Source organism: Lepidothrix coronata, unplaced genomic scaffold (assembly GCF_001604755.1).
Source record: "Lepidothrix coronata isolate B3197 unplaced genomic scaffold, Lepidothrix_coronata-1.0 Scaffold30, whole genome shotgun sequence".
In the NCBI taxonomy this organism is placed as follows: Eukaryota; Metazoa; Chordata; class Aves; order Passeriformes; family Pipridae; genus Lepidothrix; species Lepidothrix coronata.
The window spans coordinates 1,792,266-1,811,404 of NW_016690210.1; the positions used below are offsets into that span (position 1 = coordinate 1,792,266).

The following is a 19,139-nucleotide window of genomic DNA, read 5'->3' on the forward strand; positions in this document are numbered from 1 at the left end:
ACTGTGGAGACCTTGTCTCCTCTGTCAAATGTGAATGAAACTGGTTTGACCAAACTGCACAAGGTAAAAATGGCAAAGGGAAGCAGATGTGGCTCCAGGAAGCTGAGAAAACTGGCCTAAGCATTTTGAAAGACAGGTCTTATCTAGTTTGAAGAGGGGAACTGAGTAAACCCTGCTTCCAAAAGATAGAAGGGTCATTTTCTGCACCATGGGAATCCTCACATTACATTCCCACACTGTGTTTTGAAGAGGGAAATGCAAGCAGCAAAACTGCTTTGGAGGAGAGAACTGCAAAATACCACAAAATTCCTGACCGTGTCTTTCCAAACATCTGTCTCAGTCCAGTTTTATAGGAAAGAGACAGTCAGCTGATGTGTGTTCCCTCCTCAGACTCCCCTTTTAATCTCTGATTTCATAGGGAGCAGAATTTGGGCTGTGCTCAAGTTTTTAAGATTGTCTAAAGCAGTTGGTTTTCCAGTAAAAGGTTTGGGTGGGGCACCTACTAAAACAAACAAAAAGCCACTATTTTAGCAATGTAAAAGTAGCATTTACATAATAATAATAATAAAAAAAAACCAGAACAAAAGATGCTTTTTTACAAACAGGCTTCCCACCCCTGCAGACACAATGGTATGTGCAATAACATCCCACTTCGCCAAGAGATTCCAGCAGAAGACACAGTAATTTCAAAAGAAACAAAGTGTAAGTTTATTGGACGCCAACAGTTCTTAGTCAAGATCTAAGTAAAGAAAACACACGGTAGAAAAAGTTGTACAAAGCAGCAATGGATTTACATTACATTAAAGAAAAAGTTACCTTAAGCTATTAAGTCTCAGTCCTAAAAAAAGTAAAAACCCATCCTGGTGTATTGAACAGATATAGAATGTATAAGGTACAAGGTACACAGGATTATAAACCCAGCATCCTTTGTCTGACCTCTATAATCCTTTAAAATGACAAGTGATTTTGTGTAACTAACTGGAAAAATTCTCTAGCAAATGTATTGGATAATCCCAATTTTTAGAAACTGTAGGAATCTGTTCCCCTGTACCCAAGCACTAAAAGCGATCCCATTTTCCTGCTTTTTTAAAAAGGGACACTGTCAAGAATAAGCCTTAAAATATGTACTTGAAGTGTATTTTGCATGTTACATTGCAAAGGGGAGCTTGTCCTGGTTTTATGCACATATTTGAATTAAAGATGCTGCTGCAGTAGTGGGAAGCTTGTGTCTTTGAAAGATAATGTGTATTGATGAGAAGCTGGAAAAAGGAAAAACTGGATTGAGTCCTTTATTCTGGCACAGTGAGAGAAAAAGCAACATGAAAAATCAGCTCAACCCACAGAATTCAGATACATTTTCCAGACATCTCTGCAACAACTGAGGATGCCTGGAGTGGGCATTTTCGTGCCCAAAAGCAGCTCAAGTGTTAAGACTCAATTCTTCAATTTTATTAATGTCAAGTATTTCTAATACAGGTAAGTCCATTTTCTGTACCCAAACTTTCTCTTGATAGTGTCCCTTTCTGTAGAGCAGTTACAGTACGGTTTTTCACAAGTCATTTTAAATAAACAAGAATCAATGCCATTAAAAATACTATCAGGCTGTGCTCAGCAACAACAGAAAAAGATTTTTAACACTGATTCATTAACACCAACACTAAAAAATAAAACCAAAAACCAAAACAAAAACAAAACCAAAAAAAAACCCCAAAAATAAATCCCCAACAAACCCCAAACCCCTAAGCTCGTTTTGATTTTTAATTAAATGTTCTGGTAAGAAAATGTAAACAATTTCATTGAACAGTATAGGCACATGCCAGATTACAGGCTCATGCCAGATATTTGCACCCTCACTGTGAAGAGCCAAGAAATTAGGCATAGTCTGTCCTTATCCCATGGGAGGAACCAGTTTTAACACTGGGAGCTTGGAACAGAAACAAGAGTCCGTGTAGAGCTTCAGAGCAAACCCATGTGTCCTGCTTGGGGGGAAAACAAACAATATCAGGCAAAAAAACCTCCTGGATGTTCCTGCCTAAACAGGAAATGCAGGAAAAGCCTCTTACAGCTGTTTGGGGTCAGAGATAAGGAAATATCTCAGTTCTGAAACACCCCAGACAAACTCTGCAGTCGCCCACTTCACCAACTGCCTCCTTAATTACCTGTCACGGGGTGTTTCTCTCCCCCTTACCAAAAAAAAACCCCAAAACTAAAGACAGTATCATTCCTGGTTCACATCCTTTGCTTTTGTAAAGCTACACCCAATTCTATATGCAGGTTTTACGGAGAGGAAAATTAATTTTAACTTTCGGTTCCAGGACTTTAAAAACCAAAATCTGTACGTATTTTGCTGCCATTGCTCATTTTCAAGGCTGATCATGGTCCCAATTCAGCAAAGAACTTAAGGACTTAAAAAAAAATAAATTAAGACTGATCTTAACGGACTTAAGCATAGGCTCAGAGGCTTTGCCAACACGGTGCCTGAAAGGAAAAAAAAAGTCCCAAACCAAAATACATTTCATGGCTCAGCCCTGCTCCTCTTAAAATGCAACACAAGTTTCCCCTCTACTTCCACTGAAGCAGGATAGTTCACTGAGATTTATCTGACAGATTATAAAAATAGCAAAAAAAGGAGGAGAATTATAGATTCTAATCTATATATTAAAACATCTGCACATTCCTGTCACAAGTTTTAAGAAAAAAAGCAAAACACTTTTTATATTTAACAAGACCTCTAACTTTGTGTCACTTTAGTACACAGCTATAAAATTAAACAAAATATGCTGAAGACAGGCTTTTGTATCAATAAATTTGCCTTTTATTTTGGCTGTGGCCAAACTAGACACTCTTCAAAAGATCTTTATTTATAAACAAGCAACTAACATTTTTTTTTCCATAATTTAACTTTTAAAACATATATTAAAGTTATATAAGTGGAAGCATATTTATTCCGTATCCTCCAAAATAAACACTTCTATCAAGGGCTTTTTAAGATACTGTATAAAAGCTAATAGAAAACCAGAACTGCTATATAAACATCTCATATTTAAATTTTAGAGATCCTGAATTCCTTTACTAAACAACAGGAACCAAATTTAAAAAAAAAAACAAACAAACACACAGAACACGCTCGAAGTTGAAAACAAAATTAAAAAAAAACCAACCAACCAAACAAAAAACCCCCCAAACACTGAAGAAAAATTTAGGAGGCTATTTAGACCAAAAATATTTGATGGATTTTTTAGCACACTAGGAAAAAGCTCAAGGTTTCTGCAAAAATGTTGCACAAGATTTTGATTTAAAGTGTGTAAAATTTCTCATCCTATCACAGAGCAGAATCCCAGTTGGAAGTGAGATGGCTCTGACCCAGCTGAGCTCGCTGCCACCTTCCTTTAGAAAGAACTTCACATCTATGCTTTGAGACTGTTGTGTAGGGGAATAGCTGAGGAAAACTCAGGAACCGTTTTACAAAAACGTGTTCATATTTTATATGCACCGATTTCTTAAATACATTTGAAGGATACTTCGTGGGGCTTGATGTTCTTCTGATTTTTTTTTTTTAAGCCGGGTTAAGTGCAATAACCATTTTAGTTTGAAATTGTTTCTGGTAGGAAAGAAATTTAGTCTCATTGGGTGGAATAAAAAGAGTCAGTAATGGAAATGTCACTATTAAGCAAGTACCTTCTTTAACTGCAATGCCACTGAAAGAGTTTAACTGATATTCAAGCAAATTAGCCTAATCATATTCAGCTACAATTTGCCTGGAAGAGGGCAAAAAAAGAACAATATGTTACTAATAGAAGTGTTCAGTAACAATTTTAGGTTTTGGTCAAAAATGAAGCAGAAGAAGCTTGAAACTAACATTGCAAATTTTTTGGTAGCTGGAAAAAAAAAGTCAGGGGTCCATCCTGAGCTAATTCTTTTAAACTTAAATCACAGGAAAAATAATTAAAAATCTGTTGGAAAAAAATGGTGGCACACTTGGGCTTTCACTGGGAAAAATCTACTCTGGTGTGTGCCTGATTAAGGATGCCCATCCTCAGATTCTTAGGAATTACATTTGTGCTTAATTTTGATAAATCTTAAGTGTCGGCTTGCAATTCTTCCAACTTTTGAGTTTGGGATACTGAAAGAACAGTCACATACATGGTTACACACAGAACTAAAGCCTCACTCCGGCTCCCCCTGAAACCGGTGACCAAACTCTGTGCTGGCTTCAGCACAGACTGGGCTCTGACTCAGCAGTGTGGAATGACATCCCCCCTCTCCCAGCCCTGCAGGGGGAAGGTTGGTCAGGATCAGAAACAACGTTTGCATCATTTACCTTCACTCTAATCCATCACCACTCCACCGAGTTTAAATTCCAGCAGAAGAATTCCTCACTGTTAGTTCACCTCACGCTTCTGGGAAAGCATTTCCTTTACTTAACAGAAAAATTTGGACCCTCACTACAGCTCCTGGTAAATATGTATGATCCTACTTACACTAAATGCTCCAGTTGTGATTTGAGGTAAAATAATGGAACCACATGGCAGTGGTTCCATTATTACCACAATTTTCGACAAATTGGAAAATTGCAACACAGTATCACATATGATAGAAAAGCTGCAGAAAGAACTACTCTATGCATTGTATTCATAAAACGCTGTGATTGTAGTGTGATTTTCTCCTCTGCTTTGAGCTGGATATGCAACGCTTAATACAAATTTCAAATACATACTTCTTCATTTATACAGGTGTCTATATAAATATTTACATTTTTTAGGTTCTGTTAAAACACATCTTTGTACTCATGGCCAAGTTTATGACTGTGTTTAGAAACACAGCTCATCTTCTGTCCCTCGATGAGCTCTCTCCTGTTGATTTAATAGTTATACATTCCTTTGTAGTCAGAATTACAAACAGTTGTACAAATAGTGGAAACAAAGCTATGAAACTTGTCTGACGTCCATTCAACCCCAGTTCATGTTACAAACAGTACCATTTGCATTATGATGGCTGTTATACAATGACTTCAGCTACCCAAGTATCCATGGGAAATTAGTCTTTGGGACATTATATAAAGCAAAGTACCCCCACTCTTGATTTTCCTTAGAAACTTAAAATTAAATGGCTGAGAGCAGACTTGCTGCTACTTCTTATATAAAATCTTAGTAAATAATATTGCTGACTTTAGATTCTATTTTAATTTGCACAAGTTCCATACAACAATAAAACAATTCCGTGTTCCCTTAAAATAGCAAACATTCGTATCCAATAACATCAGGATTACTCAAAGTTGAGGTTTATTTGTTATTGCTAAAGGTTTCTAAGACCTAAGTCAATACAGCAAGACACTCCATCCACCTCCTCCCTAACTGCCAGTGCATGGCAACCATTTATATGGAGCTCGTGTGTTGGCTTCCTTTTTGAAAACAAATTAACGAAGTTGGTTACAGTATTTCACTACTATAAGCTCACAGTTAGAATCCAAATTGTTGTTGCTCTTTCATTTAATATATAACTTTATATATAATACACACGCACACACCAACATCACAGGATGAAGATCCATGCATACAATCCAGATGCAATCGCATTTCAGTGTTAAATGAAATAAAATTTATACTGTTACCATCAGATCCCAGACCACAGGATTTTAAATTACTCTGCTTTCTACCTAATAACCAAGTTAGCTTCCCCTAATCTTCAAACCCAAGCAGCATCACAGATTCCACATTTTTCATCATCGTTTTGATCCTCTTAAAATTTCGAGTCTGTGTGGCAGACATGTGAGACCCTGAACACAGCTTTGTAAGGTTTCTGTTAAAGCTTAATTGTGTGTCTGTTCGTGGCTCCAGAGACTAAAAGCCGTCTTGAAAGTCCTGTGACAGAGTTTGCACATGTACTGTCTTTTAAATGTGATTGCTGAGAGCGGCGGGGCGTGGTAGAACAGCGTGTCTGACTCCTGGGGCACGAACAACTTCTCAGTAGTACTGGAGCTCTCCGGCAAGCCCGTGGGGCTATCCGGCTCCAGAGGCTGGATTTTGGGGAGCGGCGGGGGCGGGGGTAAGGGCGGCGGGGATGGGGAGTTAGCTGGTGGGCATATCTCAGGCTCCTTGTTCGTGGCCTCCTCTGCAGCCTGCGACATGTGAGACTGGAAGTGGCTCCACAGCCGGAAATTCGTTCGGAAGGCCTTGTTACACACGTGGCAAATAAAGGGCTTCACGGAGCACAGGAGCTCCTGGTGACGCTCCAGCTGCTTGCGCAAGGTGAAAATCTTCCCACACTTCTCGCAGGGCCACAAGTTGGCATCCTTCTTGGAGACCACTTCCTTAGGTTCCCTGCTCGTTTCGGTGACCTCGTCCTCGATGTCATCCGCAGGCTCTTCTTTGATCTGGATTTTAAACTGTTTGGAGACACTTAAGTCCTCAGGTAGGCATGAGGAGTCTTCAGAATCAAAGTTGATTTGTTCTGACGAGTCACTGAACACACCATCCTCCTTCGCAGCAACAAAGTTGTTCATTTTATTGGACTCTGACTGCGGGGGCAACCTGGACGAACTGGTTACTTCCCCGTTGTGATCCATGAGAGGTAAGGAAAAGTTCTCTGACGGAGCCATCGTGTTTTGATTGTGAACCTCAACCTGATGGCGCCAGATGCTGAAGGACGATTTGAAGGTACGCATACACTCGAGGCAAGTGAGCTTCTTGTACTCACACTTGCTTTCGTGCTCGTGCTTCAGCTCTGGAGAAGAAAACCTAAGGCTGCAGTAAGGACAGACAGTGGCGTTCCTACAGAGTCGCTCGTGATTTCCCTGTTCAATGAGTGAGGAGAGCTTGGCATTGCAGAGCCGGCACTGATAAACCTCCTTGTTCTCCACTGGGCTTTCAATATGAATGTGATCCTTCTGCTTAGGAGTCTTGTTCCCTCCGATGGGTTTCTCCCCTGGGTGCATTTTTATGTGCTGTTTGAACTGCGAGAGGAAGCGATAAGCTTTCCCACAGTAGGTACAAATATAGGCTCCTTTGGTTCTCGACCTTAAATTCCTCTTGATGACCTGCTGTGCTTGTGAAGCGGACTGGCCCTGAAAGCTCTGCTTGCCACGTCTCAGTTTCACGATCAGAGCTTTTTTGATTTCCCTCTCCCTCACTATATCGATCAGTTTTCTTTGGAATTTTTCATCCAAGAGCGCGTGAGAACTGGAGGCCGGTGAGGGGTTCTTCACGATTCCATGCTGGGTCTGGCAGTGCGTCCACACTTTGAAGTTGGTGTGAAATCTCTTGTGGCATATGTCACAAGCATAGGGCTTCTCTGGATTATGATACATGTTAACGTGACGATGAAGACCTGCTGTCGATCTGAAGATTTTAAGGCAGTGTTTGCATTTAAATTTTTTATTTGGTCTTGCTTCTTCCATCTCGCTGTACTCATCTTTACTGACATCAGAATCAGGAAAATCAGCATCAAGGTGCGGAGGGCTTGAGCCTTCCTCAAAGTTCTCTTCTGAGCCAGGAGAACCCTGCTCATCCGCCTTCAGCTTCTTGAATGGCAGCATTCTATCGTCCTGAAACCTCCTTTTTGCTGGAATTCTGCTCGGTTCCTTGTGATCATCCTCGGTTTTAAAAGCAAAGTCTTTATTTGTCGAGGCTGAACCATCACCCACCGTAATTCTTATAATTTCAGCGGGATCTGAGAGTGGACTGCTCGGTTCGGTTTTTATCCGCACCTCCGAGAGAGGGGAAGCCACCTCCCTGTCAGTGGACTGAGAGGCACTGAAAGACCTAAGGCGATGTGGGTGTATTACCTGTGGTTTCTCATCCAGGACTAACTTCTCCGATGACTCTTTCAAGGATGACTTCTGGGACACGACGTTAAATGTTTTCTGGGAATCGTTAGTTCCCGGTGAGGAGGAGGACGACACCTGTGCAGGTTTTAGGTCAACGGAAGGTGAGTAAATAGGAACCTGGCTGTCCATGGACAGTGACCTCCGCAGAAGACTTTTCACAAGGGGCCCACTTCTGTCAATACTTTGGTTTTCTGGGCCAGACCCACTAGATGGGATTACCAGCCCTAATTTAGAGTAGTACAGCAAATTCCTGTCTTCGCCTTGACCGTTTCCTTTTCCCGCCTCTCGCAACAAAACCGTGGATTCCGATGCCCCACGCAGAGACAAGACTGGTGGTCGTGGTCTCTTCAGTGACATCTCCACAGCCTTTCCTCTCAGAAGCTGACCACTGCTTCCTGGCTCGTCGTCTGCAATTTCCTTCTCTGCTAAAGGCATCTGAGGCAGCACCGTGTTCCTTTTCACCAAACCACCCCTGCCCTGATCCTCCACAGTTCCAGAAGTTTCATGAACCTTCGTATAGCCCAAAGGACTTTCTTTCAGCCACCTCCTTTCAGTCAGTGATAAGTTGTGAAGGGTTTCAGTTGGTTTTGTTATTTGTGGTCTGCTGCTAGTTTTGACCGCCACAGAGGGCGAAGGTTTAGGAGTATGGCTTAAATCGTGCTGCGTTTGATTTATGCTTTTCGCTTGTGCTTCAATTCTGTTCTGACAGACGATGACACTTCTCTTCTGGGAACTACTTTCATCTTCATCTTGATACAGTATTTTCTTGATAGGGCAAGCAGGAAAAGGAGCTTGAGGACTCTTGGAAACGATGTTTGTGAGAAAGGATATCCCAAGACTGTAGCCCAGCTCTTGCACAGCTGCGAGACTGCCTTTCTCAATGAACAAGGATGAAGAATAAATGTAGTTCAACACGTTATCAAAAGCATCCGGCTCACAAAAGTCGAGTTGAAACACTGACTGAGACTCGTTCTCCTTGTTTGTGAACAGAGTCTGGAAGTATTCACTGCTGGCAGCCAGAACGTTCTTATGGGCTCGAAATTTCTGGTCGCCCACTATGAGCACAACGTCACACAGCTGCCCCTTGAGACGTTCCTCATTCAGGGTGCTCAGAAGGGAAATTGCATGTGCTGGGTTTATGTAGTGCAAGAGCCCCTCCATGATTCTGATGCCTCTGAAAAAGAACAACAACAAAAGTTGTAGGTTGCCTTGTGTGAACGGTAAGAGGTAAAGCAAACACACCTAATCCCCCCTGTACTACAGTACACTGGCCAAACCACCAACAAATAGTGATTAAGGAAACGGCTTTGTTTGGAGGAAAGGTGTGGGAATGAAAACAACACTGTCAGTTCCAACAGACGCACAGGCATGGGAACAACCAGCTCATCTGACCACTTTCCAGTACCCTGTTAATGGCTGATCTTAAATCAGAAATATGACACCACAAATATGATGGGTGGGCTGTGTTCTTTTCCTGCAATACACAGGGAGGAACAGTTCCGTCATTTCACTCTCTATCTCTGCTTTAGCTTTATGAAGACCTGTCTTGACAGCTGCATTGATAAACTTTCGGATCAGATGTCTAAACTTAGTTATACCAACTCACCTTTCTGAGCTTAAGCAACCCTGACAGTCTCCTGCTGACCAAACAAATTAAGGGGGTTTTCCTGTCACTTTTAATAGGATGATGGAAAGGGCATTAATGCTGGGAAGGGAGAAGGAAGCAGGATTATTGTCTGTAATCTAAATTTATCATGTTTGTTTATGCTTAGTAAGTGCTGTTAATTATATACTTCCAGCAATCAAATATGTGTCACTTAAAACTGTACTGGCAGGATCTGGGAAATGTCACAGTTTTCACCGAGGTATCCCTGCATTGCTTTGCTCTATCTCTGCATTACTTTGCTGTAGCTGAAAAGCAACCAGAGAACTGAAGTCCCCATTTTACTCATTAGCAGGAGAGCACTTTATGCCCACATTCCATATATTGAGGAACAGTTAGCCTGGGATGCATCTAGGAGTACAGTGAGCACAAATTAAGCTGCAGTGAAGAAATCTCCATGTTCCATGTGCTTCAAAACACAACCTACTCCGTACTGCAGGATGTCTCAATAACTCAATATACTGCTCCTGATTGGAGCTTAACAAAAAAAGAGAATCAGGTTTTAAGTTAGTATAAATCAAGAACTTCTGGGGCAGGAATTGGAATTTATACATCTGTGCACAGTGACACACACAGACAAATCAGCAATATCCAATTTTCCTTTTTTTTGTTGTTTTTTGTAGACACTCTTTACACTGCCTTCCTCCATGGTGGTATAAAACATGTCAATGATGTGTCTGTTAAAAGCAATTCTCTTCTTTCTACAGCTGATTTGAGAAATTACTCTTTAGTTTATGATTTATACATATAAATACAGAGACAATGAAAAGGTTTCAGTGTCCATCAGCTTACAAGCAACACTGTAAAGTTTATAAAAATAAAAAAACAGTACTAAGAGGCTGTAACCCCGTGATTAATAAATGAGGGTGGTAAAACTTACAACAAATGGATACAAGTAAGTGATCAAAGCCTGAATTGGTATTACTGAGAAATGACAGAAAAGGTGCTGCATCTCTGGGCATTGAGCTGCCACTTCTGCATCTGAAGCTCCCAAATGACTTCACAGTGCCATGGCAATAGGAAAAGCAGAATGCTGTTTCCTCACCAAATCAGTCTTTATTGAGTGTTTCAGTGCCTTGCAGTGTCATTTCACAAACACTAATTTATCCTTAATTCACCTCAGATAGTTATAGTTATAATGCATAATCCCCCCACACCTTCATCTAAAAAAAGCAGTGCAGTCACTCTTCATTTGAGAAACCAATCTGGCTTGGTTTGCTTTCTGTGTTTTGCTTAAAAATACTGGGGGGGGATGAGGATGGATGGTGGTTCAGTACCCCTCTCCTTTGTGGGTGCCACTGCAATTTAAAGTGGTCAGGTCTGAGCAGCCCTAATCCAGTTTCACGGTCTGAGCACCCCTTAACACCTGGAGTGTTATAGGAACAAGTGTTCCAGGAAGGCATCTTTTCCTTTAGCTTCATCTGGAAGAAGGTGAGTTTGCAAACCCAAGTGATTCATCTGGGATGCAACTTGCAGAGGGTTTATGGAGGGAACAGATCAACGGCGTGCTCAGGGAGCTTGAACTAGAACAGTGGTGTAGAGACACCCAATACACGTTGCTGCATAACCCCCACCTTCGAGGACAGAGTGAAAATACAGTGTATTAGTCACATATTTTGAAATGTTTTCAAATGTTTCACTTTAATCTGCTTTGCCCAGGCCCTGTGTTTTGTGTAAGACTGGCAGAACAAACACCATGTAATTACTATGTGTCCCTTTGTCCATCCTAGCACAGTAACTCAGTGTAACCAGCAGAGACTGGTGGAAAATCTACACATCTAAAGCAGAGCCCAACAGCCACCCATCCTTCTTTCCCCATCCTCTTTTATTCCTAGAACACCTTCAATTCACTACATATAACATGACAAAAGACAATCATCCCTCCCTTTCATGCTCATGCAATGAAGGAGGATTTGGTGCAATGTAACTGTGTCACTTTAACAGTAACCAAGGCTGCAAGGTACACAAATGGCAGGGGAACAAATTAATCCTGAAAAAGCAGCTTTAATCCTGGTATTTCCTAATTCAAGTGCTTGACTTTCAGCTAAGTAGCCTTTAGACACAACAGGCAGAAATAAAAGAAACTATGGCACCAAGAAGCAAAACCAGAACTGTTTTGCAGAACCATTTTAAGACATTTACACAGACCATCTAAAAGCCTGAAACGCTTAGATGTGAAAAAAAAAAATCCAAAGATTACCCGAGTAAATGTACAATGTGTTAAAATTTCACTACATGAACACTTTTCAGTAACAAAGTTGATCCAAGTTACTTCTGCTCTCTTGTTCATCTTACCCGCACACTGCAGGTCACTCCTCCTCCAGCTGTGCCAGTATAAATACCTGCAGGCCTGTGTGACACAGCAGATCAGACAATAAATAAAACTCCAGAATTATTAATTTTCAAATGCTGGTCAATTTTGATATTAAACCACAACGACTGCATTGGCATTACTGAAGAGGCAGCAATTGGAGCAGCCACAGGAAGACAAGAACTTCTCCCAACAGTGTCCCCAAAGCCAGTGTTTGTCTGTTTAGCCCCCCACAAAAGCTGTGTCTGGCACAGTGTGTAGATCCAGACCTCTGGAGTCTCCTGTAATACTAGATCTGGTTCCAGGTGTTTGAGGACTCTTACTTCTCAGCTAAAGATTACTTTGCCATTAGCTACCTAAGTTCTTTCCTCCAAATAATCTGCTTCTATTCTCTCCAACCATGTTTTCCAGCCACCTTCACTACTGACTGGAAACAAAGCTCTTTTTATTTTCTTCCATGATGTTTGGGTGACATCAAGGAAACAGCAGGAGCATATCAGGAAATCTCCCATTGTCTGTGTGCCACATGGCACAGCAGCTGCTGGTCCTCAGGAGGAACAGTGACAGTAAAACTACAAACCCAGGAAGAGCAAGTGCAGCAGGAGCACCTGCAGCCTTCCTTCAGGAGGCCAAGAAGAGATTTTGGTGTTAAGTCTTCACAGAATCACAGAATGGGTCAGGTTGGAAGGGACCACAGTGGGGTCATCTGGTCCAACCTCCCTGCTCCAGCAGGGTCATTCCAGAGCACATGGCACAGGATTGTGTCCAGATGGGTCTGGAATATCTCCCACCCTCCCTGGACGATCTGTTCAGTGCTCGGTCACTGCAGAGGAAAGAAGTTCTTCCTCATGTCCAGGTGGAACTTCCTGGGCATCAGTTCCTGCCCATTCCTCTTGTGCCATTGCTGAGAAGAGCCTGGTCCATCCTCTGCCCCCTCCCTGCAGACCCTACAGACCTGGGGGAGGTCCCCTCTCAGTGTCTGCTCTGGAGGCTGAACAGCCCCAGCTCCCTCAGTCTTTCCTGGTCAGAGAGGCTCCAGTCTCCTAATTCCCTCCATCAACAGCCCTCTACTGATCTCAGCAAACTAAATTTCAGAAACCTAAGTACCATATTTGGTACAAGATTGCTTTTATTTTATATTTTGAACAAGGATAGAAAAAGACACCTCTACTATTTCAAAATTACTTCCAGGAAAAAAAAATAAAAAAGGAAATCTCTACTCAGGAAAGCTCTACTCAAGGAAAGAGTGGAAAGGCTCAATCTTTGGCCCAACAGTTTCTTGGTCTTCAACATTCACCTGTCTTTGAGGTGGTAGTTCCCCTTCCTTTCCTCTGTCCCTTACTGTCACACCTCCTCCTCCCAGCCCCGTGGTACCCTCCCCTTCCTTTCACCAGCTCGGCTGCTCATTTCACCTCCCAGTGACTTGATTCAGCTCCCTAAAAATGACGTAGGAAACAAAGCAACAAACAAAATCAATCCAGCTTTTTATACCTGTTGGCTATTTTCTAGGACAGAAGCTTGATATCTCACTGAGAGGTCAGATGAGCATCACAGTTGCAGCAAGAGAAGCCACGAAACTGCTCATTCTTTGTCAGGAATTTGTTCCACCAGCTTCACCCACTTGAAATTTCACCTTTAGAAACAACGAAGCCACCAACACTGAAACTTTAGGGCAAGATATTTGCGTGACTGATCTCAGTGTAACAGCTACACACGAGCAACAAATACACACGAGCAACTAAGAGAAGATGTTGATGTTGCCTCCTGACATCCATTACAAGGACACAGCTGTCAGCTAGAGCTCCATTAACAGCGCCTTGGGGGTGGAACTGGGAAAGACGATGTTCTGAAGCCCTTAATGAGATGCGATTTTGCAGCAAGGAGGCGCCAGGGCTGTGAGAAACTGCGGCTGGAAGCAGGGAATACAAGGACGGAGGAGGAAACACACGCAGAGGAGACAGGAACCAAGGGAGACTGAACAGGGTTTTCTTCAGGGAGAACACACAGGAAGCGTGGCGGGGGCAAACCCACTAAGAAAGCAAAGAAACATGGATTGCAAGACTCAGTGAGTTCCCGGGGCATCCCCAGGTAAATGCGGGAATGTTGCACTCCGTTGTGAGTGCTTTGCAGAGGATCTGATGGCTCTGGTAATTCAGGTGCTGTTTCAGACACAAGGAAGGAAAAACATCTGATTACTCATCAGAAGTCCAGATGCAAAACAAACAAACACCGCTTAAGCTTCTACTCAAGGTTTCTACGCAGGGTTTTTTTACTGGAGCTTGACAACAGTTTATAAAACGTCTCTTCTCCCATCAACAGCCTTTGCAACACACTCTCCTATAGTACATATATATTTACACACTCCCCTACACACCCCCAAAAGCTGTATGTAAAAGCTCCAAACCTGCACAGAAAGACTGTTTGCACTTCTTTAATCTTTTTCTAACTATACACTTAAGTAACCTCTTCCTGCAAGTTTGAGGATTTCTCTCTCCCTGGGTTTACTGAAATGTGATTTCACTGCTATTGCTGTTTCACTGCTATTGCTGTTTCCTGCTGCTGACAATACTGTGAACTCTCTCCGAGAAGACAAATGCTTTTTCATGCACAATAAGTCAGCAGCAAGGAGAGACTCACTACAGTGAAGAGAGGCATAAAATGAGATAAAGAACATGTTTGCTAGTGTGTGAAATTGGTGGACTAATTTCCAACTATTTATCCTCCACACATACAGAAGCAGAAATATAGGGAGAGGAAAAGAATTCTATAATCAGAGAATCACAGAATGTTTTGGGTTGGAAGGGACCTTAAAGATCATCCAGTCCCACTCCTGCCATGGGCAGAGACACCTTCCACTAAACCACATTGCTCCCAGCCCAGTCCAACTTCCAGGGATGGGGCATCCACAACTTCTCCAGGCAACCTGTGCCAGGGTCTCACTAACCTCACAGTAAAGAATATTTTTCTAATATCTAATTTAAAACTACTCTCAGTTTGAATATTGTGCAGTCTCTCTATCTTGCCCTACACAATGGACAAATAACGAGCAGTTACTCCGACACAGCCTAAAAATTCTCTTAGAAATTAGAGGCTACTTTTCATGTTCAGATCACACCCTTGGTTTCCCCATCTGACACTTAAAACAGCTCCTCCTGACTCGCAGCAAAGTGCAACATGTCAGAGTAACATCACAAGGCTCCTCTTGTCCTTCTCATTCTTGTTACAAACACACAGCACTAAGGGGGCACTTTCATCTCACTCTCAGTCCAGTCTAACCAGGGATTGCTCCTGCAAGGAGCAGTTGGTGTCTCCTCCACCCCTAAGGAAGGACTGGCTGGTGTCAGAGCAGTAAACCACGGGATTGCACAGCCAAGGGATGCAAGCGAGAGGGCAGGAATACGCGCTGGCTGTGAGCTCTCCTGGTTCCTCCCGAAACACTTAGTGAAGATGAAATCACAGTTTGACAAAATACTTGTCCTGGCCTCAATGTCTCAACCGAAAGGCGTGTAACTCACCCTCCAAACTGCTGTGAACTAAATCAAACTATCGAAAAGTTTAAAAGTTTAAAAATACTTTTCACTAAGGAGTTCTTCCGCTTCCATTCCCTTGAGCTTTGTGATGTGAACCTTTCTGGCGGGACAAGACCAAAAGGCTTGATGGCCATATAATTCAAAAACCTACAGAAATGTCATCCCCAGAAATATTTCATATGACTTTTTTGGTAAGAGATGCATGAAATCAAGAATTTGAAGAAGGGGAGATGTACACCAAACGTGTACACTTGTACTCTTTCTACAGGTAGACTTTATTATTTTGCTGGTAATGCTGAGATATCAAATGGAATAATATTCATAACAGTCATTCCTTTACTATTCCTTTACACTTTTTCTTTGTTTAACTGGCCTAATTCAGAATAAATCTTGTCTACGGATTGCTTTTAATTTTTTTTAATTTTTTAATTATTTTGTATAGTCAAAATGACAACCCCCTAATTGTGGGCATATTTCTATAACTATAATGTGGCTTTTTACAGGCATATTTTAGATAGGAAGAGAAGCCAATTATACCCATATAAGGTACTTTTCTATCAACAGAATTGTGTTTACACAAAGGTTTCTTTAAAAAAAACAAGATTTGAAGGGGGAGAGGTCACACATTTAATCTGAAAAATGCACAGCTAATACAAAAACTGAGCCTAAAAAATTGCCAAGTGAGAAAGTTATGGTTCAGGCAATGCAGGTATCTTCCTCCCACTGAAGGGATCCAAAGAAAATGTCGTTCTGCCATCACCAATTATGGGCAAGATACTGGGAAGACAGTACAGGAAACTGGAAAAGGGGAAAGACAGCAGCAATTTTACCTGAGTTCTACATGAGATTTACAAGATCATCATTGCTGAGAATGAACTGCAACCTAAAGATGGCTCACACTGTTCAGTGCCGAGGTAGGATAAACCAGGGATAAGGAGATTAATGCTCCAGGAGAAAAAAGGGGAAAATATTTCATCGGTTCCCAAAGAATGCAATTTAATTGTAAACAAATTCCTATCAAAGGACAAGTTTTACAGCAGTTTTTTTGAAATTATTTGCCCCAAGGATTTTTCAGGCCTTTTCATCACGGACTGTATGGAAAGAATTTGCACAAGATGTGGTGTTTCACTAAATACAAGAGAGAAAAACTCCCTCAACAACCAGGACTAGGTGATTTTGAATCTTTCCTGGTTTTTGGTGGGCTGCAAAACGGTGGTGGTGTTGTTGGTAGAATGAGCTTAGGGAGGTCAAAGAGTTGCTCAACACATTCTCTTCTTCTCCATAAAATATGCCTGAACTGTTCCAGAACAACATAATACATAAAGCAGCCAATAAGCAAAGACAACAGATGATTTTTTAAATTTATTTCACTGCTGAACAAAAGAAAACATAAGAGAACTGCTGTCTTTAATATTATCATTAAGGGAAATAAAAAGGAAATATTACAGTACAAACACTAATACTAAATTATAACTATTTTGGGAATGAAACCCCCTCTGCACAGAACACCGTTTTTAAAGCAGTGTTTCCACTTGCAACGAAGGATTTTGCTGCTTCTGAAGACTTTTCTTCCCTTCTGGGGATCTCAGTTGATTAAATGCAACAGACCCCATTACAAAAGAGCTCACTTGCTCAGAAGTTTAACGAGAGCTGAAACAGTTGCAACTGCAGCGTGTGACTCAGAGCGTGGCCCCTCCCAGCGCAGGACAAACCATGTGCCGGTTACAGCCCAACTTCCTCTCCCCAGCTCCTCCTTCCTCTCCCGGGTGAGTCTACACTTGTTTATTATCACTGTTGGGCAGGTAAAATAAACTTCAAAACCCTGAAAGCTATAATGGGAAATTACTTTTTTTTTTTTTTTTTTTAACAGTAACTGCTTCACAGCTCCTGCAGTTCCAACCAAAACAACTTCAGTACAGTAAGAAAGCTCAAGGTTTTATGTGAAGTCGTCCTGTTAAACCCAAAGGTTGGCCTGCCCATTACTAATTCTAAGGAAAGTGTGGTCAGCACCAACTATTTAATTCTCTGTGTACAAGTATCCTCTAGCATCACACACACAAAAACCCCCCCATGAGCTCATAAAACCTAATTTCTCAGTAATACCCAGCTTCTGGTGATGCAGAGGGTTCTCAGTGTGAGATGTTGAATCCGAGTCAGCTGGCACAGCATCACCCTGGCACTTGGAAACTACACAGCAGGAACAGGAGGCACAAATGTTCACATTTATCGCTAAATGTACAGCACAAAGAGGACTTCAAGAACTTCTTAAAAGCTACTGCCTCTTTTTATATTAAATAAGAGGGATAATATGTGCTAGAGGATAAGTTACTTTAAGCATTAAAAAACCCCACCCAACTCATTATGACTTTAATCCTGTTCTGGATCCCAGGGAAATGCTTGAAATCAGTCAAGAGCAGCACTGAGGGCACAAGACACTCATTTTCAACTCCAATCCCCAGGGGTTATCTTGGCTCCAGCAGAGTCAGGGGAGCTCCCAGCTGGAGAAATCCCTGAGAAATCCTGGCCTGGCACCCACTGTTGCAGCTGAAAACTTCAGAGGTTTGTAATTTGTGACATCTCCCAGCAAGTCCCTACTGAGAACATGTAAATGACAGTTCTTTAAACGTTCACAATCCAGTCAGGGTGGGTGGACTTTCCACGGGTGAACAAAGTGTTCTTATGAGATTTACAAGTGTAGAGCATGCGGGCGAAACACAATTCTGAGAGAAAGGGACGTCGGATCCCCTTTCACCCAAAGGAAAGGGCCACATAATTCGGGGTTTTTTTTTGCAAACAAGGTTTATAAAAACTGTTGCTTAAATTCGCTCAAAACTTCCCCTCAAGAAGATCAGCATAATGCTGGTGGAAAATTTTAGTCAGAGCAGTCAGTGTGAGCAAAGTCACAAGAGAACACCACAACTGTCTGTGTTCAGGCAATACACACATAAAGTGGTACTAGATTTACCTGTAGTATGTATTTACTACTCGTGATTTAATATCAAAAGTACGTATTTACTACCCCTGATTTAATATTCCTGTACAGAAATACACTCAAAAAAATCCATTTATTAATATAAATTTATCTGAGGATAAAAAGATTAATTACAATTTAACCAAAAGATACTCAGTGTATTCACAAAAAGTCATGAGACTGTGTAATTCATCACAGTCTCTTCTTAGATGTACAGCCCACCCATATTTCCACTGTGAGTCCAAGTCCAAAAAAACTTGAGCTATTAAAGCAAGTGCTATTTAATTATTAAGATGAGCTAACTCAGCACATAATGACATTCCACAATATTTCCTGTCTCATAATAACTCCTTTAAATTATGTTCTTGTGCCGTTCCTTTGCATGAGCTGCATCCAATCTGGATATAATGTCAGCATGGACTTTAGGAAGGATTACAGTAAAGTTCTCTCTGGCAGCTGTGACCACCTTCCACGGCTTTCTGCAAAGGCACAGCACAGCACTGAGGGTTCCTCCACCTGGCTATGAAATGTACTTCATCCTGATGAATAAACCAGCCCAACAGTGCTCAGACTAGCAAAGCTACCCTTTGTCTACAAAATCACAGGATGGGTCAGGTTGGAAGGGACCTCAGAGGGTAATCTGGTCCAACTTCCCTGCTGAAGCAGGGTCATCCCAGAACACCCAGCACAGGATTGTGTCCAGACAGTTCTGGAATATCTCCACTGAGGGGGATTCCACAGCTTCTCTGGTCTCTGTTCTAGTGAAGTTCTTCCTCACGTTTAGGTGGAAATTTTGTGCATCAGTTCCTGCCCGTTGCCTCTTGTCCCATTGCTGGGCA

At 41.8% G+C, this 19,139-nt stretch overlaps 1 protein-coding gene across 2 annotated transcripts in view; it reads right to left on the minus strand.

Annotated features, from left to right (window-relative positions):
- Positions 1 to 684: 684 nt before the first annotated feature.
- The window catches only part of ZBTB21 (zinc finger and BTB domain containing 21), a 19,622-nt gene continuing 1,167 nt past the window's right edge, over positions 685 to 19,139 (minus strand). The window contains exons 1-2 of one of the 2 annotated variants that reach the window (XM_017810980.1): positions 11,784 to 11,972; positions 685 to 8,999 (exon numbers count right to left, since the gene is read on the minus strand). In XM_017810980.1, the coding sequence (XP_017666469.1) occupies positions 5,810 to 8,986 (3,177 nt within the window). In that variant the 5' untranslated portion in view covers positions 8,987 to 8,999; positions 11,784 to 11,972 and the 3' untranslated portion in view covers positions 685 to 5,809. Of the gene's footprint in view, positions 9,000 to 11,783; positions 11,973 to 19,139 lie in introns of those variants that run through there. The other variant, XM_017810979.1, reaches the window with a different exon arrangement.